Source organism: Perissodus microlepis, chromosome 7, assembly GCF_051167445.1.
Source record: "Perissodus microlepis isolate ML-2025 ecotype Zambia chromosome 7, ASM5116744v1, whole genome shotgun sequence".
Classification (NCBI taxonomy): Eukaryota; Metazoa; Chordata; class Actinopteri; order Cichliformes; family Cichlidae; genus Perissodus; species Perissodus microlepis.
This window is the reverse complement of record NC_140467.1, coordinates 47,878,339-47,902,528: the sequence shown is the minus strand read 5'-3', so window position 1 is coordinate 47,902,528 and position 24,190 is coordinate 47,878,339. Positions and strand designations below refer to the sequence as shown.

Below are 24,190 nucleotides of genomic sequence, written 5' to 3'. Positions count from 1 at the left end.
AGTCCACTGAAACTTGAAGAGATGTTAATAATGACGTAATTCCTTTGTGGCATACTTTCAAATCAGCTATAATCTTCAGCAGATTAGCTAGCAAGCCCACTGCATGAATAGCGATAGTAGCAAACACACATTTATTCTTATCTAGTTCAGTTAACATCATGTTACACACAAATGTTTACCAGCAACCCTAGCAGGCATTTTCTTTTTCAGAAAATAAAGTAAAATTCAGAAAGACACACATTTTAAAGTTTAACAATAGCTTTTATTGAATCAAGACCATTTTTACAAAACATTTTTATTCAGCAAATATTTCTTAGCAAACTACAACTTTGCATGAAGTTTGATTTTGAATTCATTATTTTTTCTTAAAAAAAAAAAAACACCTTTACCTCTGGATTAGTTTATAAAACGTGACATTTAAACACCTTAAACCACACTCCTTTAAAAGTGCAGGTGATTCCATTAAACATACAAAGGTCCCAGCTTTCTTCACAATTTCTGCCCCACATTTTTTACAAGAAAATTCACACACACATACACTGCGTTTCAAAAAGCACTGGCACTATTTGAAATTGTGGCAAATGTAACATTTCAGTGTTCTACTACAGGTTTGCCATTTAACACAAAACAGGTTAAACATGTAATCATTGATTTGTGATAAAAGTATGCAATAAAGAAACAGTCCTTGCATCACGAATGACCACAAATCTATTACTCATTGCCAGCCAAGACTGCTATTCAATAGAATAGGCTCAGATTTACTGAGATGATTTATACTCATTCTCAAAAACAGCTCTCAGGACATAGTTGTTCTGTGCTTTAAGGTCCAACATTTTTAAAGTATTATATCTTTGATACCTTTGCTCAGTTACTGTCTCCACCATTATTTTTTACAGAGAATAGTGTAGCAAGCAACATCATGAAAGGTGAAGCTTTATGTACAAATCTGATCAAAGCAGACTCTGATAAGACTTAGTGAAATGTAGTTTAGTAACAAAAATTGTGGAAATTAAAAGGACAAACGAGGTTAGAATATAATTAATACTGAAACTTTAAAATAATCTATAATTTTTTTTTTAAAAAGTACAAACATAAAGCAACCCAAGGATAAAATCTGTCAAGACCGATACGTCAAATATTAAAATAAATCGAGTAAATATATCAACAGAAGACAGAAATAAATAGCCAGTGTACACACTCAGGAGCTGTTTTCTGATATACACTCCCTTTTATGGGTTCTAGTCTTCCCATACATAAAAAACAGAACAAAAAAACCCCCCAAAACAATAAAAATTTAAAAGCATAAATATAAAAACATCTTTATCTTTCAGGTCAAAAAAACACATAAATAAATACAAAATTACTAAAATTGTTCTTGTCATTAGTATAAAAACTGATAATAGAAAAAAGAACATGTTCAGTCTTGAAACAAGTTTTTTCTGTGTCTTTCATGGTGAACATTGGATATTTTTTATGTAGTCCACACAAGAGTTCAGTCCATTTTACAAGTTTTTACTTAAACTGGTCTGGGATTAGATTCATCTGCGAGTGGATACTTGTGGGAGGGCTGGAGATGCCCTCTGACCAATCAGACATGTTGGAATGTGGGGAAGAGCTGGACCATTGGTCAGGGGACCCAGGGGAGGGGGTTAAAAATGGGTGGTCAGGCACCTGTAGCTGGTGGCTAGGTGTGTTGTCCATTGGGCCTGAATAGCTGTGCTGAGATGGAGGGGTGAGAAACTGGGTGCCAAGAATCTGGGTCTCCTGCGGCATCACCGTGTGGATGGGCATGGTGCGGCCTGAGCAGTTGTTTTGCTGCATGTCAGATCCATTCAGCTCAACAGTTGGGAAACTCTGGTTGAGGGGCTGAGCGGCTGTGGTGTTGTTAGAGTTCTGGTGCTGGAGCTGCCGCGAGTGAGCCTGTTGCATCATGTGAGCGGACGAGCTCAGATGGCTGGTTTGCAGATTCTGGTAGCCCATTATCTGAGACAGGGTGGCAGTACTGACACCATGCAGAGGACCCATCATGTTATGGGTTATCTGTGGTGGTTGGGTGAAGCTTCCTTGCTGGCCTATGCTTGAGTGCATCCTGGAGACCCAATCACACTGCCCCCCTCTGCTACCACCTATAGATGCTGCGCCCTGACTGTTGGGGCTGGACACAGGCAAATGGGAGAGACGGGGTGGGTTAGGATCAAAAGCCATGCAACTCAGATCCTTACCCATGTTCATTTGGCCAGGATGGGAATCTCCATTCCCCTGCAGGTGATTTAAAGACATTGGGGGCGATTGCTGAAAGGGGGAAGCCATGGGAGGCGAGGCAACATCGGAAAGGTAGCCATGGGGTGACTCGAGGGAATCGACTGGTGAGAGGACAGCTGATGTGTCTAGCAAGTTACTCTTCCCATCCACTGACTTTTTCTTCTTCAGCCTATTATCTTTGCCGCTGTCCTTTCCTCCTTTTCCACCCGAGCTAGGCTTACGAATCTTCTTGCCCGAAACGTTTGGCTTGAGGTTGCTGAGATAGTCATTGGGGGAGCAGAGAGGTGGGGAGAGGGTGGAGGTGCTTAGGGGTGCACTATGAAGCCCAGGACTCCGGACCACATTGTATTCATCCAGAAGACGCACAATGTCATGGTGCATGCGTTCCTGGGCAATATCTCTGGGCAGCTGGTCAAGATGATCAGTGATCTCACGATTGGCAAAATGCTCCAGAAGAACTTTCGCTGTCTCATAGCTCCCTTCACGGGCTGCCAAGAAGAGCGGCGTTTCTTCCTATAAAGAAACCAAATATTGAGATTATCATTAGTTAAGGCAGGCCACAAAGTCAGTGTAAATGGGGATTTCTGCTTCAGCAGGAATTCTACACCACTGTAACTACAAACCTCTCTGAAGCCCCACGGCATAATCTGTTATGCACCTCACTAGAAATGTAACTACACATTGCAGTGATGCAGCCCATAACTTTTGTGATTGGCCGGTTCAGTTGATGCCAACTATGCATTTACGGCTGCTTTTTTGCCACAGTTTTTTAATTTATCAGTGTGAGAATAACATTTACTGAATTAGTATAAGGAATAATAATGATATATTAATGTATCACAGATGCTCAGATTTTTAGCAATGTGACTTTTATATATCCTGCATTTAATTGGGTAAAACCATTGACATTAAAAAAAACATTTTCATGAGAGATCTGGCCAAGAGGACAGCAGAAATTCCAACGAATATAACATTAAATTTATAACAAAACAGACATTTCTTTTTTTAGCACACCACCACCAGTGATGTTGGCCACTTATGTAGGTTGCAACAACAATTCACTGTAGACGTCTAGTCAGCAGCTGATAACAGTTTTTTTGTTTTGTTGTTGATCTAACTAATAAATCTCAAACAGGACTTTTATACAGTGTTTAAGCTGCTTAAGATTGCCTACCTTTGCTGCATCTCTAAGCTGCTTTTCACCACATTTCATCTTTTTTATGTGTATGACTTATTATACCTGTTGTTCTTATCAAGGATATACAAGTACATGTTCTAGCAGGGAGGTATGCTCTCCTGGGTGGAAATACCCACTTCTCATTAAACAACACTTCATACACTAGATAATCACTGTAAATGTAAGGATAAAGGCTTGTGGAAAACCTCCATTAAATGCATATCATTTCACATACCTTATTATCTTGCATATCTTTGTTGGCACCATTTTTCAGCAGTACCACAGCAGCCTCCACATTGTTTACAGCTGCAGCCCAGTGCAGAGCAGATTTACCTGCAGAGAGTGCAAAATCGGGGTTTATTATCATGACTCCTAGCACAATAAGCCATTTGTGAAAACTGTAGAGATTGTAGTTTGATAAAACTTTAGCTACCAGATTCATCAGTGGCATTAGCATCGGCGTGACAGTTGATAAGTTCTTCAACCATGCCCTCAACTGCTAAACGGGCCGCCAGAATCAACGGTGTTGTTCCATCATGCATGCGGGCGTCAAGATCAGTAGCACGGTTTCGGATTAAAATCTGCAAGGACACAAGATGTTTTCTGTTAAATTAATTTAAACTGTTGGGTCAAACTGGGACAAACATTGTCCTGAAAATAAAATCCTGAGGGGATTTCCAGGGCATTTACCTGGAACACTCCCTGTGCATCTGCTGCCACGGCTGCATGAAGCGGTGTGCGACCCATGTTGTCCTGAACGTTGGCATCTGCGCTGGATTCCAAGAGGCGTTTGGCAGCATCTGAGCGGGCATAGCGGGCAGCCAGGTGGAGGGCAGTCTCGCCTGTACGGTCAGTCTGGTTATGGAGGTTGGCGCCCTGGTAAATAAAGTCAGAGATTATTTCTGCCGATGGATCCTCTTCCTCTTCACTGTTGCCATTCTCCAGTCCTCCACCGCTGCAGGAGGCGATCATCAAGGGAGTAAAACCATCTAAAAAGAAGAGGGAGTGGATCAGTGAGTATATAAGCATCTTCAGTCAGTTGTAATTCAAAAGATAATTCGTGTTTTATTTGTTTGTGACACTCTGACAGAGAAATTGTGAGTTTTCCAGTTACACACCTGGTCCTCTGACATTGACATCCATGCATCCATTCTCTATGTCTCCCTGAGGAGGTGTAGGAGCAATGGATTCAATCCGCAGGTCCGCTGCATCCAGATGTTGCTGTGTCCATTTCCTATGATCTGTATGATCACCCAAATCCAACATGGCCTGTTCCTCAAACTGAAAGACACACCAGTTAGTGTCAGTGTTAGTATCAGAGATGATAAAATTTAGAATGGACAGCTTTGGTGCAAAGGAAAACTCTTCTTACCCTGAAGCGCTTGCACTCCGGATCCTCGTCCTCCCATTCATTTTGATTGTCATCCATAAGGTTCATGTCCGAGTGTTTCATTGGCCTATTGAAAAGAGGTTGCAGATTAGAGCACCTACAGCAAAGCAAATACAAGTCAAGGAAATATAGTGACCCACTGCCAGTGCCAATAACCTTCACATTCCACTTTCAGAGTGCACTTACTTTAAGCCAACAGAATCCTCTCCCAGTGGCTCGCTGCGTTTCTTTTTGCTTGGCTCCGATGCTTTGAATCCTTCAGGAAACCAGAGCTGGCCGTGCTCTCGTCGCCGCTTACGGGACACCAGAACACCCAGACAGATGAAACCCAGAGCAGCCAAACCGAGGAAGATTATATACATGGGGTAGAGCTCTGAATCAGAGGGAGTAGGTCTCACACCTGGAATGATTGTTTAAAATAAAATTATTTTACATGACTGAAATGCATTGTGTTTGTGTATGCATATATATGTATATGTATGGAAAATCTTATGGCTGAAACTGAGACACGTACTTGTGACAGCTTCAATGTAGGGAACATTGAGATTCCCACTGGTGGCCAGTGCTCCAAGGAATGCAGCTACATCTGTGGCACTCTGGAAGCATTCAGTAGACTGCTGGTAACACTGACGGTTGTCAATCTCCAGGTACACCACAGACCTATGAGCAGAGATAGATAGTCACATTAGCATTAACCTTTTTTAGCCTTTTTGTGATGGGAATACAAATCAGTGTAATTATTTAGTGATTAAATGTTAAACATAGCTAAAACTCTCTTTGTTGTGCCCTACCCTTTGATTTGCAAAGGATCCAACTCTCTGCGTTTCCGGGAGCTGACGATGGATGACACACCCTCTTTAACTTGATCCAAAACACTGGCTGGCATCGAAGCCCAGTCAGGCCACCCATCTGCAGAGCGCTTCAGCACATTATGCTTAACAAGGTCCTGCTCATTGCCATAGTAAGGGAAGATCATGGGTTCTCCTTTGGCGTCACGGCGGAACACCACATTAGTGTGAAGGACACTGCTGAGCTCTCTGAGGAAGGCTGAAGAGCGGTTCTTAAGCTCATCTGGTGGGATGTGGACCACAAGAACTAAATGTCCATCAGCCAGTTTCTCTGGCATGTTGTTGGCACAGTCCAGTCCATCCCATTCACATTCTGCGTTGTTGCAGCCCTGGTCACAGTGACCATCAGCATAGTGGTCTTTACAATACTGATCATATAGAGGGCTGAAAAACAAAATAAGACTGGGTTAATATTCTGATACCGCCCCACAAAGCTTTAAAAAAAATACCCAAGACATTTCTGTGACACTTACTTGCATTGCCCTTCTTGTCCTTGGCAATCAAAACCATCATAGAGACACCCAGGGCTATTACACTGCCCATCACACTTCCCATCATTGAAGTATCGCCAACACTGTAAAGCAGAGGAGCAGTTTTGCCACGGATCATCAAAATTAAGCGAACAGTCTCCTCCATCCCAGCCGCAGGCGTGGTTGTTGCACACTGAGTTGCAGATGTGGTTTCCTGCAAACTCGTCACACTGTGGACTCTCGCAGCTCATCTCCACCTCCGGAGGTGGGGTGATGTCTCGGCCAAACCCGCCAACGAACGAGTAGTCAAGTATATGGCAGAGCAGACCATTGAAGTTGCTGGGGCAGCTACACTGGAAAAATGGAGGGTCTGGAGTTATCTGACAAGTGCCACCATTGTAACAGGGGTTCGAGATACAGAGGCTGTCAGTCGGAGTCTGGCACTCAGGCCCGGTGAAGGTTGAAGGACACAGGCAGCGTGGACTTAGGTGGCCTGACACACACGTGCCACCATTCCTGCAATTCAGACTCCCACAGGCACGAGAGTCATACTCGCAGGTGGAGCCAGTGAAACCCTGCAGGGGCAGAAATGACACAGACCTTATGATTAGTGTGCTATGCTTTGGTTTTAAAGGACTTTTTAAGTGCTAACATTTAAGTAGACGCTATAATGTTTTACTCACAGGTGGACATTTGCAGACAAAACCATGAGGTGTGTTACTGGCAACAGCACATGTCCCCCCATTTCTGCAAGGTCGCCCTTTGCAGCCATCAAATACCTTGTCACAACGCTGGCCTGTGGCACAGAATCAAAAAGCATGTGTCAGCTACTCTTAGAAAACATTTAGACCTTTGCTGTACTTTTGCTGCTGATCCACATTCAGTACCTGTATACCCAGTGCGGCATTCACACCGGTAGCTGTTGGTGAGTTGGATGCAGTTGTAGGAGCCTCTGGGATCACAAGGATCTGACAAACACTCATTGACGTCCCCTTCACAGCGCTCACCTACATAACCCGGTGGGCACACACACTGGTAGCCTCCAATGCGGTCCACACACTTGCCATTGTTAAAGCACTTGGGCTCATTAGTGAGTGGGTCTCTGGAGGGGTTGCAGTCATCTAAGTTAATCTCGCAGTGGACACCTACGGGAAACAGATAAGTTGGGTTACACACCATGGATACCTAGGTATTCATTTATCAAGTATATTTTTTGGAATGTGTGTATGCACATATGCTAAACTATAAGATACCTTGTGTTCCTCTGGGACACGAGCACTTGTATGTGTTGATTAGGTCGATGCAGGTCCCTCCATTTTGGCAGGGCTGAGACTGACATTCATTGATCTCTTTTGAGCAGTTCACACCATGGTAACCAGGGACACACTGACAATAAAAGATATTCAAGCACATTTTGTTATTTAAATGAGAAACAAGTTTAGAGGGTTACCAGAAATAAACAGCCTCTTGATGTATCTATTATATCATATTTCAGAGTGACTATTAAATCCATATCAGCTGCAATCCCTTCAGAACAGTTTGTCTTAATGCCAACCAATCACTTGGTGGCTCAGCTGATACCCATATGCATCTGCAAATCACTTTGCAACCCACCTCTATCCCAGCTCCTCATTTAATGCTCTAACTGACTTAATCACTGTTATAATGGTTGTCAGTGATGCCTACTCTGCTACTGCTCTCACTGCTCCCTGGTTTCCATGCATGTTCATGAAAGGGTTGGAAGGTGCCTTACGAGTACCACATATATAGGAAGTTCCCAGAAAAGAGTCATAGCACCAAATATAAATCAGTGTCCTGGTGACAATGGTTTATCAAGCTGGCTTAGCTGACAGAGTCCTGTCCAGGACTTTATTTAAGATAACTTCAATAAATCAATTCATCTTTAAATTACTCATTTATCCTGTTACCTCACAACTGTAGCCTCCTAGATAATCAGTGCAGGTGGCTCCATTTTGGCAAGGGTTGGGTGAGCACTCGTCCACCTGTTCCTGGCAGTAACTGCCAGTGTAGCCAGCTTGGCAGCGGCAATAATGCGTGTTTCCAGCATCCAGACACTGGCCTGAATTCCGGCATAAGTGAGCCACGTCAACACCTACAATCAAAGACAAACGAGGAGTTTCAGAATGTACAAACTGCCCACCAGACTATAGCAAATTTACTATCAAAAGCTTCACCTTATAATCGAAATGAGCGTACCTTGCTGTTTAGCTGCCACCTCACAGGAAACACTTGGGATGTCACAGTAGAGGCCAGTCCATCCAGTCTGACACTGGCAGGTGTAGGAGGCACCTTGCTGCCAACACGAGCCTCCATTTTTGCAGGGAGCAGAGTCACACCAGCGCACAAGATTCTAATTTAGCATAAAAAAGAGAGACGGTACTTGGATGTAGTAAAGAAGCCTAGGCATGTGATAAGACAAAGATAAGAATATTTCTCCCTACCTGACAATTAATCCCTGTGTAGCCATGAGGACAGGTGCATTTGTAGGTCCCATAACTGTCAAGACAAGTGCCTCCATTGAGGCATGGCTTGGAGTCACACTCATTGATATCATATTGACAATAGCTGCCTGTGAATCCGGGTAAGCACAAGCAGGTGAAAGTGTTGATTCCATCCACACAGGTGCCGCCATTAAAGCAAGAGCTATTGAAACAAGAAAATAGGAAATGTTAAATCACTTACTTTCCTCTGGGTCAGTTCATCAGAACAGTTTAATAATAACAGATTGTAGTGAGGGGAGCTACCTGTCAGTGCAGTCGTTTGTGTTGATCTCACAGTTGATGCCGCTGAAGCCAGGTGGGCAGGTGCAGGTGTAGCTGTTCACACAATCGGTGCAGTTGGCCCCGTTCCTGCACGGGTTGCTCTCGCACTCATTTATGTCCTGCTCGCATCTGCCACCACGAAACCCAGGCGGACAGGTGCATGTGAAACTGTTGATGCCATCGCGGCACAGGCCACCATTACTGCAGGGATCTGAAATGCAAGAAAAGGAAGTATGATTGCCACTTTTGTTTTAAGTCAAACACAAAGTGGGAACTTAGAAGGCTTTAGATTTGCTTCTTACTTGGTTTGCAGTCATCGATGTCTGTCTCACACTTCTGGCCAGAGTAACCCGGCTGGCACTTGCACTGGTAACCTCCCATGGTGTTGAGGCAAAGGGCGCCATTGCGGCATGGGCTCTTCACGCATTCGTTGATATCGATCTCGCATGTTTGACCTGCAGGGGAAAACAAAAAAAATTTATTGTACTGTTGGGTAATTATATACTAACTGACTACACACACATTCAGCCAAACAATAAAAAAAAACACTTGCTGGAAAAATGTATACCTTGCCATCCTTCAGGGCAGATACAGGAGAAGCTTTGATAATCTTCCGACTCCTTACATATTCCACCATTTTTACATGGCCTGGGACTGCAGGGGGCCAGTAGAGTCTCACAGTTTTCCCCTGGTATGACCAAAAAAACCAACATTGATTGAATCACTCTGGCATTACATAGGAGCTCCTTTGAGTACCTAACTGCATGTAATAAAATAAGCACTACAGTTTCAGTGACTGCAAAACACAATTTTAATTCCAGTTTCCATTCCACTTCCTTATTCATTTCCATGACATCTTAGCCAAACAGGAAAGGCCTTCCTGTTTCCTGCTATTGTTTGTTCATAGACAGGAAACAGGACATGGCGGAAGTGGGACTAGTGCTCGGAGCAGTGTCCGGGTCTCTGCGTTACATTAGCCACAATGGCCTGTTATTCCAAAAAGCACACACACACACACGCTATTATCCCAGCAAAACAGATGAGCAGATCTTTCCACACAGAGACGCCAAAAACCAGACATCCCTGTCAGTAGTCGCTGGGTGATGTTTTCAAAAACAACACGGAATATAACAGTCTAATCCTTTTTCAGTGGAAACTTGGAAGATTGTGTTCATGCTATCAGACCTGTGCAAACAGCTAAAAGCAGGTGCTAGTTAAATGAACAATCCAGTTAGCAGTTGTAATTCTCACAGTGGGAGATAAGCAGTTACATGTCGTACCGGTGTAAGGAAGCAAACAATTGCACTTGTATCCAGCCACATCATCGATGCAAGTGCCCTGGTTGAGGCAGGGGTTGGAGGCGCACTCATTGATGTTAGTTTGGCAATTAGGACCTACAGCAGTTGGAATTAGAGAACACACTTTAGTTAGATGTTGGCCAACAAGGCTCTCCTCATTCAATCTGTGCGCAAATAAAAAAGAAAAGTGCAGGTAGGGCCAAACACTGACCTGTGAAGCCAACTCGGCACGTGCAGTGGTATCCGCTGGTCATATCCTTGCAGGTTCCTCCGTTCATGCATGGGTTGGACTCACATTCATTGTTATTGATGTCGCAATTTTGGCCACTCCAGCCAGAGTCACAGGTACATTTGTATCTTTAGTAGAAAGGCTTGTTCAGTAATTGATATATATAAATATATATGTGTGTGTGTACTTTTTTTTCTCATAAAACCTGGATCCCTACTCACCCATTAAGAAGGTCCTGGCATCTGCCATGTATGCAGGGGTTGCTGCTACACTCGTCAACCTCGGACAAACAGGTGGCATCATTGTATCCCTCTGGGCACAGGCAGGTGAAGCTATTGATGCCATCCACACATGTGCCTCCATTGTGACAGGGGTTGATGGCACAGTCGTCAATGTTGATGTTACACATTGCTCCTGTAAGACAGTAAATCTGGTTTTAAGAACAGTGTCACAAACGTTTCTTTTGGATGAACTGAAGTGATCAATAACTAAGCTGGCCATTATCGAAGCCAAACAGCTGGATACTCCCATGTGATATAATTTAAAGCCTTACAGTTTGCTCACTGAGATAATCTGTGCAGGGTTTTTTTTGCATATGAAAAAAAAAGAGACAAACCCCCTCAATATTCAACAAATACAATGTGTACCAAGCCTGGTGGCCCCTGGAGGCTCTTTTACCTCTCCTACATTGATTGAATAGGGCCCTGTTGAATAGGCAGAAGGAGCCCTTCAGCTGAATCACAGAGAGGGGGGAGCACACACACACACACACACACACACACCACCCCCATCCAGGAGACCTAACCTCACCCAGGGCTGTTTACAGGGACAGAAGGCCAGACTTATTTCACACACGGCTGAGTAACAATTAACCCCACCCCCCCTTTCTGATCTCGTACCCGGCTCCCTCCTCCTATGCTCTTCATCAGTCAGGAGAGGAGGGCCCAACTGCCTGATCTTCAGTTACAATAGCCCTCTGTCCCTCTGTGTCTCAGTCCTGCCGTGCCCTCTACACTCAGCACAAAAAGATTTTTTTTTTTTTTGGGGGGGGGGGGGGGGGGCAGCCTTCACATCCACACACACACACACACACATTCCCCCTAACCACACATCCATCCCTGGTTTTAGCACCATCACATAACCACTACCAGTCAGAACCGGATCCATGTGACCTGCCTGGTCTATTTGTTAAAGAGTGCCTGTCACCAAAGTTCTGTATTTTAGTGCATTACAGGTTGGCTTGCTTAGTAAATCAAGTGTTAACTGGCTTGTCGTGCAGACACACTAATAACCATCAGATATGTGATTAAAGGACAGCCTCTCTTTTCCTTTCAAAGTATCAGTTTACAGAGTCTTTGCAAGCTCAACGTCACAATCTTTTCAGACGGGAAACAAAGTCAGTGCTTTGTGTGTGCTGTGTGCATGTATCAGGCTGTGTTCCCTTTCTCTTCTCCTCCGTCCCACATAGGCAACATGACACCATTGTTCCACAGGAATGGGTCCGCCAGCCACCTGTTCTACCTGCCCCTCCCAAAGCTCAGGTGACCACCCCCCTGCACCTGTAAACTCCACCCAGCGCTCACCTGTGTAACCGGGCTCGCATGCACATTCATAGCCATTTATTTTGTCGATGCACTTCCCGTAGTCACAGGGCTTGCTCTTGCAGTCATCCAGGTTCACTTCACAATTGAAACCTGTAGATCAAAATATACATAAGGGGCAGAAAAAAGGTGAAGAAAGTACAGGCATATTTCACTGGAAGAATTTCAAAGTTGTATAATATTAATGTCTCACCCGCAGTGCCTTGTGGGCAGGAACACATGTATGTATTCTCCCTGTCCTGGCAAATGCCGCCGTTCTTACAGGGCTGGCTTAGACACTCGTTGATGTTAGTTTCACACAAGCGGCCAGTGTAGCCTGGGCGGCACTGACAGGTGAAGGAAGCCAGGCCATCCCTGCAGGTGCCATAGTGGCAGGGATTGGAGTAGCACTCATTGATGTCAATTTCACAGTGCTGCCCTGTGTATCCTGTAATGTAGGAGAACAGCTTTAACACCCGCAACTTTTTTCTAAGAAAGACAAACAAGATTACGCAATAAATTAGAAGAAAGGATTAGTCTGGTGTACCTTCAGCACATTCACAGGTGTACTTGTTGGGTCCATCAGTGCATTTAGCTCCATTCTTGCAGGGTGTGCTGGCACACTCATCAACGTCCACCTGACAGAGACTCCCTGAAAAGCCTACAGATGCATTTTTTTAAAACCGAGAATTAAACTTCTTTTAATATTGAGAGGAAAGATATTTGCAGAAATGCAGAAAATTGCTGAAATTTGCATCTAAAAAAGGCCACGTGGTGCTGAAAGTCCTAACAAATCATTCCACAACACTCCCTTCACCCCTCCTTTTTCGGGCTCTTACTGTGCAGTGAAATCTTTCTTTCAAACCACATCACAATAGTCCACAGCTTACCAGCTAAAAACCAATCCCCCCCCCCCAATTCTGGCGCTAAGCTCTTACACAAACTCTCCAGCCCGCCAAATATGCTAATGTTTCTGCAGCCCTGTCTGTTCTGTCCAGCACACTCGTAAATGCTTCACTGACACTATTAGAAGAAGTAAATCATTTACGTTCAATCAGGGGACTGCATGCACAGCACTCATTGACAGATAGTTAATGATCCACCCTCTTTTCTTAGCTCCCATTGTCTTGCCAAAAAAAGGGGAGGGTTAAAATGATACCATGGAAGCTATTTTTGTGGCTCTGTTTTTACTGTAGTAATCAGATTATTTCTCACCTTTGGGGCACTCGCAGTGGAAGGAGTTGATCTTGTCAATGCACTTGCCATTGTTGAGACAAGGTTGGCTGGCACACTCATCTGTGTTGATGTGGCAGAACACACCCTCATATCCTGAAATGGGAGTTATAGGTCAGATCACGTTTCTTTTCTTACCACAAAGTAAAGGAAAAAACATGTCAAAAGAAAAGTAGTCTTCTTGTATTACAAACCGATGCTTTACCTGGCATGCAGATGCAGTGGAACCCTCCGATCTGGTCCAGGCAGGTGGCATCATTGTGGCAAGGATTAGACATGCATTCGTTGACATCCATCTCACAACGAGGCCCTTCATACCCTTGGAGGCACTTGCACTGGAAGGAGCCCTTTGTGTTGAGGCAGCGACCACCATGCTCACAGGGGTTGGCACCTAAAACATTAAATATGCAAGTTGTAATAAATAAATGTAATAAATCAGTTCTGCGTGTTAACTGCAAAGAAGCAGAATCATCAGAGGGTTGTAATCCAAACTAAAGGAGACAATCTGGTAGCTTAATAACATACCCAGAGAGCACTCATCGATATCCAGGTTGCAGGCCGACCCAGTGTAACCTGGGGGACAGGTGCATATTGCCTTGCCATTGACTGGGTTGGTGTCGCAGTTGGAGCCCTTCTGGCATGGGTTGCTGATGCAGGCATCATCAAGGTGGCACAACAGACCTGTAGCCATGGATGTATTACATTTTACTCTCTAAACATTAAGATCATGATATGTCTGCATAGCAATCACAGAGGGGTCACAAGAGCCATACCTGTGCGTCCATGGGGGCACTCGCAGAAGAATGAGGCCACGCGGTCGTGGCAGGTGGCACCGTGGTGACAAGCTGCACTGGCGCAGTCATCAATGTTCTCGCTGCAGTCGTCGCCGGTCCACCCATTTACACAGACGCAGTGATAGCCACCATGCGTGTCATGGCATGTCCCGCCATTCTGACATGCATTGGGCATCAGCTCGCACTCGTCCACATTTTCTGTGCAGTATTGACCTAAAAGAGTAAAAAAAGTTGGTATTTATTATCTTAAAATGTTATTGGATGATTTTTTTAAAGCCTTTAAGTGAAAGGTACCTGTGTAATGAGGTGGGCATCGGCAGTTGTAGGTGTTCACCCCGTCCACACAAACACCACCGTTCTGGCAGCTGTGGCCTGGACAGTCATCGATGTTGACCTCACAGTTGTGGCCTGTGAAGCCTGTTGGATTGGCGTGGGGTGAGAACAAACGAGTCAAAATGTAGAAAAGCTCTTGCGACACTTGATTGCGGGTAATAATCAGACCTTTCCTTCCTGCATAAAAATAGATATATATATCCTCGTGGCAGAGCACAGCCTGTCCCCTCTGTTAACATCAAAGGCTTGTGTGGGTGTTTTATAGGCACAATAGCTCCGCTTAACAATCATCCCACAGCTCCACAGGTGCCTGTACTGGTGCGCTATCTAAACGCATTCCAGCAAAGACACCCGCAACTGGCACGCAGCGTGACTTAAAACTTCGACACACAACATCAGTTATTCATCCGCATGTCCAAACAACGGGCTCTGTGCTGACCACATAATGAGACAAAAACACAGGCAAGTGAAAGCTTGATCCAACCACCCTTTTATTTTAACTGATGTGGTTTGCTAGGGATAAGGAGGTAATACTTTCCATAAGAGTCCGCAATGTACACTGCTACTACTCCAAAGTAAGATTGTGACCTTTGGAACTAACTGTGACCTTCTATGAAAAATTATACAGTACTTTCTAATAAAAATTAGAAAGCATGGTATGAATAATTTAAACATAAGTACTGTATAGGTTTGATGCAAAATCCCTAATTGTTTTTTCTCCTCTTTATTTCCCCACATCTACACGTATGTATTGTGTGTGCACTTTCTACACATCTGGTGTCCTGACTCTTAACAGCAGTTACCACAACATTGCGCAATAAATGTGGCAGACAGGCTGGCAGTGTTGATGTGAAAAACAAGATATTTTTGCAAGTCTGTGACCTCGTGAATAGGGTGTGTAAATCTATAGGTTTGTGTGCATGTGGGTTTCTCTGCCATTGTAGGGGCTTGCTACCGATTATCAGAAGGAAACGTCTGTGCAACTGCATCCTGCCTGTGCAGGCTGGCAGAGAGAGAGGGGAAGAGCGGTGATTCCAGATTACTCCACTCCACCCAATCAGATTTTACTACAACAACAGGCTGGTTTGTAGGTCAACTGATGTAACAGGAAAAACAATTGTGTGTTTTGTTACCACACTAACCATCCACAACTCCACGTGGCAGCTACCATTACTCTGTAAATTCATGTTTGTGCCATACCTGGAAGACAGCTACAGTCGTAAGCGGTGTCCCCCTTCTGGACGCAAGTGCCTCCATTCTGGCATGGTGACGGGCTGCATGGCAGATAGGGGTTCTCGCAGTGCTGGCCTGTGTACTCTTGAGGACAACGGCAGTGGTACGAGCCCACCTCATTCACACATACGCCGCCATTGAGACAGGGAGAGGGAGTCTGGGCACACTCGTTTACATCCTGCTTGCAGGTTTGACCAGTAAAAGCGCGTGGGCATTTGCAGATGTAGGTGGATTCTAAGGCTGAGCACAGGCCACCATTTGCACATGGATTGGAAGCACATGGGTTGGCAGCCTGGCAGGTTTTACCTGGAAAGTAACACAGTAAAAGTGAAATAATCATAAAAAGGGCTTAAAAGAGGGGCAAAAAATTTGAAGTCACGAAACAAGTTTTGAACATTTCCATACATACCAGACCATCCAGGTGGACAGTCGCAGCGGTAGGCATTGAGGGCAATGAGATGGCATGTTCCTCCATTGCGACAGGGGGAGCTCATACAGGCGTGGTTGGTGGGGGTCAGGCACAGTCGGTCAGTGAAACCCAGGCGGCACACGCAGCGGAAATCAAACGTGTTGCTATGGGAAACAGCGCGGCATTCGCCACCGTTGCGGCATGGCGAAGGACTGCAGGGATTTGGATACTGGCACCGGCTGCCTATGTAGTCACTGGGACACCTGGGAACAGACAGCGAAGAGAGGGAGCAGCAATGATTAGAAAAGCATGACTTTTTTTTTTAGCATGGGAACAATTATCTAAACAAAAGGGGAGTAAAAGGAGGGGTTTGATGTGTAAGGGGGAGGTGTAGAAGGGAACTAAAAGTTTCCCGCCCAACAAAGTCCCACTGCAGTGTGACAGGGATAACATGTTGTTCTAATGCGTCTCTCTGGATTAGCTTCCCTCAGAACCTTGAAAATACATTCTGCCGGGACAACAGACGCCACAAAATAGTCTAGCAGTCTAACAGCCTGTTCCCATCTACCTTTCGCCCCCATGCTGTCCATACTCATCCACAATGACCGTAGAGATCAAGGGGAATGTGCCGCTCATGGATGACTGATATGAAGCTCTGCATTCAGGCCCTAAGCCTGCTTCCCTCCTATCCAGACCAAGGACTGTTACTGCTAAGTCACACAGCTCAAAGTGGCTGGTTAGTTGAACAAATTCTCTTATAAATTTCACAAAGATGGGTTCTGCCCACTGTGGTTACAGGGTGTTTGTAAAAAAAAAAAAAAATCAATACATTTTGACCAAAGAGTACAAGAAATTGACTGTTTTAGCATTGTGCTAATGAAATGCACAGACATTATTTGATATGCAGCCCGTACATAACACTGCAGTCCCATCTGTCACGTGAGGGAGCATTTAAAGTCACCAGAAAAGTGTTTACATTTGAATCGGGAGGCTTGTGTGACTGTGTGTAGCTGTGACCTGAGTGTGTGAGTGGTTATGTGTAAAGGAGGGCATCTGTTGGCCTCCTAGTATCTCCACAGGGAGCAGGTGCGCATGTTAATGAAGGCAGCTGTTGGTCAGGACTCCTTCTCCTCCCCCATCCTCGTGTCCCCTCCTCCTTTCCCCTTCCTCCTCCCCCTCCCTTCTGTCCCCTTCTCAGACAGGGGTGCTGACAAAGCCAACCTCTCCTCCGGGGACATAAAGAACCCATGTGAAGTCAGCTGTTGCAACTTCTGTGCCTCCAAACCACGCGACTTATTCTTAATTCCTCTCTTCCTTACCTGTTCCCTTTTTTTTTTTGTTTATTTCCCTTTTCACATAAATTATTTCCTTCTAGTTTTCTCTACTTTAGCTCTCATTCAGCTTACCATGGGGAATCATTTTTTCCCTTTAAAGGGACATTTTTCTTTTAAACTCGTAGCTGTTTCCCTTTTGCAGATTTCCCCTTGTGTTGCACCGGATTGTTCAAAACTCTATTGTTGACTTAGATAGGTGAGACCAACAGGGAGTTTTTAGCAGGGACTCTACAGGGAGTCCAGACAGTTGTAATTGGCGCAAGATTGTAAAAGCATTTGAGGTGACTTTGAAGTCACCGGGAAAACACACTGAGTGAATTATAAAGGTAATTCACTGCTGAGGTACAAAAATCTCACCCACTATGATAAAAACGAGGTGTTAATAATGGTGTGTGTCATCCTGTGTGTGTGTGTGTGTGTGTAGTTAACTCCCACGCAAACTGACTGTAATAGACCTTGTTTGTCCTGAAGTCAGAGATAAAGATCCACCCACACGCTGAAAAGACCAGCAGCACACACCACGGCAACAGGTCTCTCCCAGCGCTGCAATGTCCCCTCAGGCCAGAGCAGATGCTTCCCCGACCTATGACCCTAAACACTTTTGTGACTGTGGGACAGCCCCTTTGCCTTCTCTTCCCTCTCTCCACTCTCCCTGCTGGGCCTGATCTACCATCTGTCACTCTGGGGGTGACTTTATGCTCTGACACAAAACGTGCCCAACTGTGCGCTGGAAATGCCACCGCTGTGGAAAATGTCATGTGAAATGACTGAGGGTGGCGTACAGTAATCAAAGGCATGTATAATGTTGTCAGTCTTGGTTTTTCCTTTCATGATACTTGAAAATGTTCCAAGATCACCGACTATTTTTCTTCTCTCTTGTCTTTATTACATATTTGTTTCTGCCCCTTCCTCCTCATTTGCTTTGTCTGGTTAGTTGATGTTCCCTTGAATGTGTCTCATCATTAGCCAAGATGTGACCCCTGGGGTCCACATCTGTTAGTAAGACCAAGAGTGGAGCAATGTAGCCCAGCTAGAGAAAATGAGAAATGCACTGGATTTGGAAGCCTCTCAAATCCCACTACAGCAATAAAATCCATGAGAGAGAAACACTGTTATATTAAAAGGATGTATAATAGTCATACAAAGATTGTGCACTCTCAGGCTGTTGAACCTAAAAAGGGCTAAACTGCATAAAGTGTTTACTAAACATTGAATCATGCTCATTTGGTTCGGTAAAATGTGCATTATTGCTTGGAAATCAAACCACCTTCCTAAACAAAAAAATTACTCTCTACAAGTAACATATATCTTCAAAAAAGGGGATCTTAGAAGAATCATTGGACAATAATAAAGCGGTTTCTGTTCCACTCTCCAAAATCAGTGAAGTTGGTAGAGGCGGTCAGAATGAGAAGAATTTGGCACCTGTCTGAATAACAGCACAGCCTGACAGTGAGCTCACTTTCATTCATAAAACTACGGTAAACAGCCGACAGCATAACTCTGATTCCCTGTGTGTGTGTGTGTCATGCACCTTGTTCTGCTGCACTCACTTAACAACGCTGTAAAAACATCCCAGCTCACGATCAAAACCAGGAAAAACACCTGCCTGCCATTCCACCTCTTGTGATGATTATCAGTGAAAGCCGATGGAGTAGTCTGGAGTCTATTACTTCAGATTACCATCAAGTCAGGTGGGCACAAGTGTGTTACCACAACATATTAATTCATCATTACTTCTTTGGTCGCTATAAAGGGTGACTCACATTCCAACCAGATAACATCCCCCCCCATGCACATGCAATTACTCGAAAGATCAAGACGTGCACACATTTTCTGACTTATTAGAAGAGTTATTTCATTTGATAGCCTCTACTGCTAGATATGAACTTTCAACACCCACTAGAGTGACACAGGCCCTTATCGCTCTGCTCTGACAGCATTGCATCAGCATCTCCTGCTTTGAAGGTTTCCAGATCAGTCTCCAAAATAGGTGTGAAAAAATATGCCTTTACATTATATATGCAATGCGTTCTCTTCTAGGAGTTATATATCTGAAAATTGCACATCAATTTTGCTTCCAAAGTTGATGTGAGAAGATGGGACCTTTTTTTTCCCACCAGCCTCTTTCAGTGCTATATCATGTGGCCCCTGGCATCTGGGGAATGGGCCCAACCAGGGGAGTGGCAGCATTAGAGCTTAAACCCCAAATAAAAAGGCAACACCAGCAGGCACCTTAAACCCACTAAGCACTTGTATGTCCCTGATTCAGGGAGCTGAGCTTTTATAGAGACCTTCCTGGTAATCCTATAGGAGGACAAAAGAAGAGCAGCATTCTTAGAGGAAGAGTGTAAAAATCATTTCAGGTTGTGACTGAGACGCATTATCGTCAATAAACAACACCATACAGCTCCCTCTACTAGCTACATCACATTAAGTGAAATTCTCTCGTCTGGTCTATTTCTGTCAGTGCAGTATTCGAGACATGTGGGGCGACAGTTGAGATGTTTATTCTTAACACTTATCTCTGACCAAAACGGCACCCATTTCAGCAAATCAGCAATAACAGTGAGTCTGTCACGTAAAGGCCAGACCGAGGGCAACAACCTTTTTAACCTGACTTTGCCCTCATTACAGTCTGACAAATGGAAACTAAATTTGACTCACGCTATGCTTGTGCCCTCAAACTTTAAAGTTGCCTACATTAAAAAAGACTGCTGCAGCTTCGTGGGAAACAGGAAGCCCCAGACCTTGAGATAACCTCTTAATTCACAGAATCGCAACCGACTACTTCCCCACTGCAGACACTCGTTGCTATTTCCGTGTCCAATATCGCCACAATTTACATAAACTCTCCGACTTCCCCTAAAGTTACTCAGTCTTTTAATGTAAAGAGATTTGTCTTCAATCGAGGAAACAGCATTAAAGGTTTTAAAGCTGGTTCCCCTTTGTTCCTTTTGAGTGTTTCGATTTTCTCTGGAGGTGTATGCTGTCACACACATTAGGACCATATTCTGGTTCCATTTTAAAACCAGCATGGGAACAATCAGTCAACCACACAGCTAGCTGTTATATTTCTTTTAGCTAAATCTAACCTTACTCTACCAAGCTGACTGCTGTGATTGTAGAATGAATTAAAGCTACCATCTTTAGAGGTTTTGACTCTTGTTGAATTTACAGTTTGTTGGGGTTAAAAATCACCTTAAAATCCTTCATTTGAATATCAGCTTGAGAAAAAGCAGATTCCAGTGAATGCAACATGAAAAAAGAAGACAAATCTAATCCTTTTCCTGATGAGTTTCCTAAAGGTATGAAGTAATATTGGGGGAGGGAGGAAGGGTGTAATGTTGTTCATCATTGTCGGCATGTGATTCGACTCTCGCACTCGTGAGAACTGTGCCGAAAAGAGGATTCAGATCTGTCTTAACCACTCAAAACTGTGCCACCATATGCTGCATAACCACAAAGCAGAATATGATTCAGTGGTATCTCCGATAGTTGGCTCTGTGGGTTTGACGTGTTATAACCTGCTGACCTTCCCCTAAACATCGCGTGAGGGTGACCGCACAATTTAGATGCCCTCAGCTGAACTCCACCACTGCTTTCCTTTTTCTTGTCACAGTGCAGGCATCCCCTCCTTTCTGACTCAGCCAACTTTCCACCCATGTGTCAGCAGCACAAAATTTAAAAGCGAATTTGATGTGACACAGCATGGCACAAAAACATGGACCACTGCTGGAAGATTCTCTGCTACAGACACTTTGCCCTGACCCCCCGAATTTCACAGTGTCCCCATGACTGATAGCTGCTTAGCTTGGCAAGGATGAATGAGCGGGAAGCCAGGAGGAAGAGAGAGCGCGGGTGGGTGAAGTGATGCTCTTATCCTGTCTGTTTTTAATTGGACTGAGCAGAGATGAAGAACACAATAACAGCTTTGTGAGATCGGAGGGTGGAGAGAGTTTCTGTGTGAGAGCGTGCGCACACGTGCAGGGCGCTGTGTGTGACTGTGTGCGTGTGCAGAGCATGCAGATTCACATATTGTGAATTGGTGCCCCTGGGCTACTCGCGTAGGTCCTTCAATAGCTCTCCCTTGTCCCCGCAGACCAGAGGAGAGCCTGCCATAATCACATGCCCCAGGGCAAACCAGGCCACCTCTGAGTTTCTTTCAAGAGGGGAGAAAAAATAAAGTGACGCCACAAGTAAAAATCACACATATAGATGCTTTCAGAAAGCATCAGTTTCCAACTCAGACCAGATAAAAGTTGGTGTCTTATTACATTATATTAAAATTTACAGGAAGGCCAGCTCAAGGGAACATGTTTGCATATTAAAACGTCTCACCCAAAAACATCAATCCACACTCTAAACAAACAGCCCCACAATCTGCCTCCCTGTCTATTCCCACTTGTTCGCCCTCAAATTTCTGCACTTTATTCCAATTAATCTCACTCTCTTGACATCCAATCCAATTACATTTCCCAGCCATCTGGCTTTCAAATGGAGATCACAAGCGGGTGAGGTGGGGGTGGTTGGGGGAGAGAGCCATTCAAAACGAAGGAGAGAAGCCTTTTGGAGGGGGGGGGGGGTATGGCAGGGGTTTGGTGTGTGTTGTGGTGTTTGGGGTGGCTGTGGCATGATGGGAAGCCCCACTCAGATTAGTCACACAGCATTATTCTGACTGCAGGACAATGGGTGACGGGCGGCGGGCGAGCCCCAGCTGTCGCCCATGAAAGAGCAGAAAAACAAGATTTAGGACTGGACGCGTCCTCTCACTTTGCCGGGCGAAGGGGGACTTGCATTCATTAAGGGGCTGATGAAGGGGGGGGGGGGGGGGGGGGGGGGGGGGGGGCTTTGTGTGTGTGTGTGTGTCCGGCCTCCCCTTTCTCATCTCCCCTGCACTCTGAGGCTGCTCTCTCTTTTCATTTCTGCACTCCTTTAAAGTCTTTTCTTTTCAGGGAATGTGTGCAGAGAGCAATGCAGCTCTCGGAGGGGTACAGGAGCACAGCAGCCCAGAGGAAACTTAAGGGCCTCTGGTTGCTGAGCAGAGAGACCGCTCAAAGGCTGGAATTAAAAGGGGGAATATGTGGCCTCTTTTTCTTCCCCACCCGTAAAGAAGTACCACGATTGCCCCACAGTGCACTACTACAACCATACAAGCTCCAAGTAACACAAAAAAGATAGCTATGGTGTTTCCTCACTGCCTGCAGCAGCATCTTCATGTGTTGCTTTCAGGCTCCCTGTTACTTACTTGCATTCACCATTTCCGTTTGGGGTGGCTTCACATCTTCCTCCATTAAGGCATGCCTCAGTGGGTAGAGAGCATTTAAGACCTGTTGAATGCATAAACAAATATATAGATCAAAACATGTTTTACCCAGCACAGTTTCTCTGTGCACACAGGACGGAAATGAGCACACTGGGATTAATCGGGATTAAGCTGCAGGTGAAATCATGAGGGAATTATTCAGCAGTTAAGTTTTGTTTTTTGGGTTGTTTTTTTTTTTAAACACAGCTTTATTAGCAAATTTTAATGCACACCCGTCGTGATTTTTAAATTGATTTGTTCCACAAGTGTCCGCAGGGGATATTGGGAAGCCTGTTCGTGGACACTGGTGAGGCTAGAAGCGCGTGGTGCGTGGCTTTTTTTTTTTTTTAATTCAGGGGAGGGGGCTGTGGGGGGGGGGCGCACGCTTTTGCGGGGAGAGCGCAGCAGCTGCGGGGCTCAGATGCGGAACAAAAGAAATCGTGGTGCAGCACGAGCCATAAAACACTCTCCTCGGGTATTGTTTACCGGGCAGACGGGAATAACAGCACCTCCTCCTCCTCCACCCCCCGCCAACCCGGGACTCACAACACTCTCCCACACTTGTAGACAAAAGGTGCTTGCAACCCCCCCCCCCAAAAAAAAAAAAAACTCCGCGTCCCTCCGCACCAACTTCCATTATCTCATATTTTACATGAAAGTGTTCCAATAACAGCTTACAAATAGACCGTTTATTGTCTAAAACTCTAAATATCGTTTTTTATAAAGCATTAAAAAGATTTGTTGATAAAATTCTTGATATAAATTTAGAGTAAGAAAACAAATTAAATGTTGTGTTCAGTTAGTTAGCTTTTGATCGTGGTTCCATCATTGCTGCATCTACCGCATAAGCTCAGCTGATTTTAGTGTGACTGCTCTGCAATGAGCGGACAAAATAGCTCGCGACATCTTCATTTAGCGCACACCGGGGGAGCCAGCCAAGCGCACTGCAGCTTCTGGTTTCTTCACTTTCCCACGGCCAAGAGAAGCTGGAAAACTTTCATCGAGATTTATTTATGCCACTTTTTAATACTCCGATTATAATTATACAGCATCACCTTTAAATCACTCAAATCAGTTTAATCGAGTGTCTTTCTCTTCCTCTTTATAATTCACAAACTTCTCTAAAGCCCACTTTAATTGTTGCGAATATCACAGATAAGTCTCGGTCATGCTCTGTGGCAATGCACGCTCAAAAATAAATAAATAAATAAAAATTGTTTACCTTGTGCGATGGCGATTGCTGGAATCAGAAATGTTAGTTTCACAAAGAAACGATACATTCCTCCTCTTCAACTTCACAAATGTTGTTGACTCCCGCGTTGGGTTCGCATAGATCCGCAGTTGATGAATCCAGGTGTTGTCTTGAAATAAATATCCAAGAAAAAAAAATATGGAGGTAAATCCAACAGCGAGAGATGGGTGAGAGAAAGTCTTCAGCTGGACTCAGTTCATAGATGTTAACCTGCTGCCTTCCGAGTTCTCAATGAAATCGGTGGGCAACTCTACAAGTTCCTC

General features: G+C 44.6%; 1 protein-coding gene across 1 annotated transcript; it reads right to left on the bottom strand.

Annotated features, from left to right (window-relative positions):
• Window positions 1–246: 246 nt before the first annotated feature.
• notch1a (notch receptor 1a) lies at window positions 247–24,146 on the bottom strand. Its single transcript, XM_084935561.1, has 34 exons — window positions 23,898–24,146; window positions 22,619–22,700; window positions 16,040–16,302; window positions 15,598–15,936; window positions 14,359–14,481; window positions 14,044–14,277; window positions 13,796–13,951; window positions 13,476–13,661; window positions 13,253–13,366; window positions 12,585–12,698; window positions 12,252–12,485; window positions 12,041–12,151; window positions 10,679–10,871; window positions 10,440–10,585; window positions 10,211–10,324; window positions 9,499–9,618; window positions 9,233–9,385; window positions 8,913–9,141; window positions 8,610–8,811; window positions 8,365–8,518; window positions 8,076–8,260; window positions 7,401–7,533; window positions 7,035–7,292; window positions 6,831–6,943; window positions 6,151–6,722; window positions 5,621–6,061; window positions 5,344–5,489; window positions 5,016–5,229; window positions 4,812–4,896; window positions 4,558–4,720; window positions 4,130–4,428; window positions 3,873–4,020; window positions 3,675–3,772; window positions 247–2,775 (listed from the first exon to the last, which is right to left on the bottom strand). The coding sequence occupies exons 1-34, from the start codon at window positions 23,953–23,955 to the stop codon at window positions 1,513–1,515; spliced, it is 7,443 nt and encodes a 2,480-aa protein (XP_084791687.1). The 5' UTR covers window positions 23,956–24,146; the 3' UTR covers window positions 247–1,512.
• Between the last annotated feature and the right edge of the window lie 44 nt (window positions 24,147–24,190).

What these genes read in the sequence shown, in the direction of transcription:
- notch1a (XM_084935561.1), bottom strand. Translation starts at nt 23,955, where the DNA reads ATGTATCGTTTCTTTGTGAAACTAACATTTCTGATTCCAGCAATCGCC. An exon ending in TAGGAGGCTACAGTTGTGAG is followed by an intron (nt 7,534 to 8,075) that starts GTAACAGGATAA and finishes TTTTATTGTCAG; the next exon opens with TGTGTCCCTGGTTACCATGG. An exon ending in AAGATATGCAAGATAATAAG is followed by an intron (nt 2,776 to 3,674) that starts GTATGTGAAATG and finishes GTTTCTTTATAG; the next exon opens with GAAGAAACGCCGCTCTTCTT.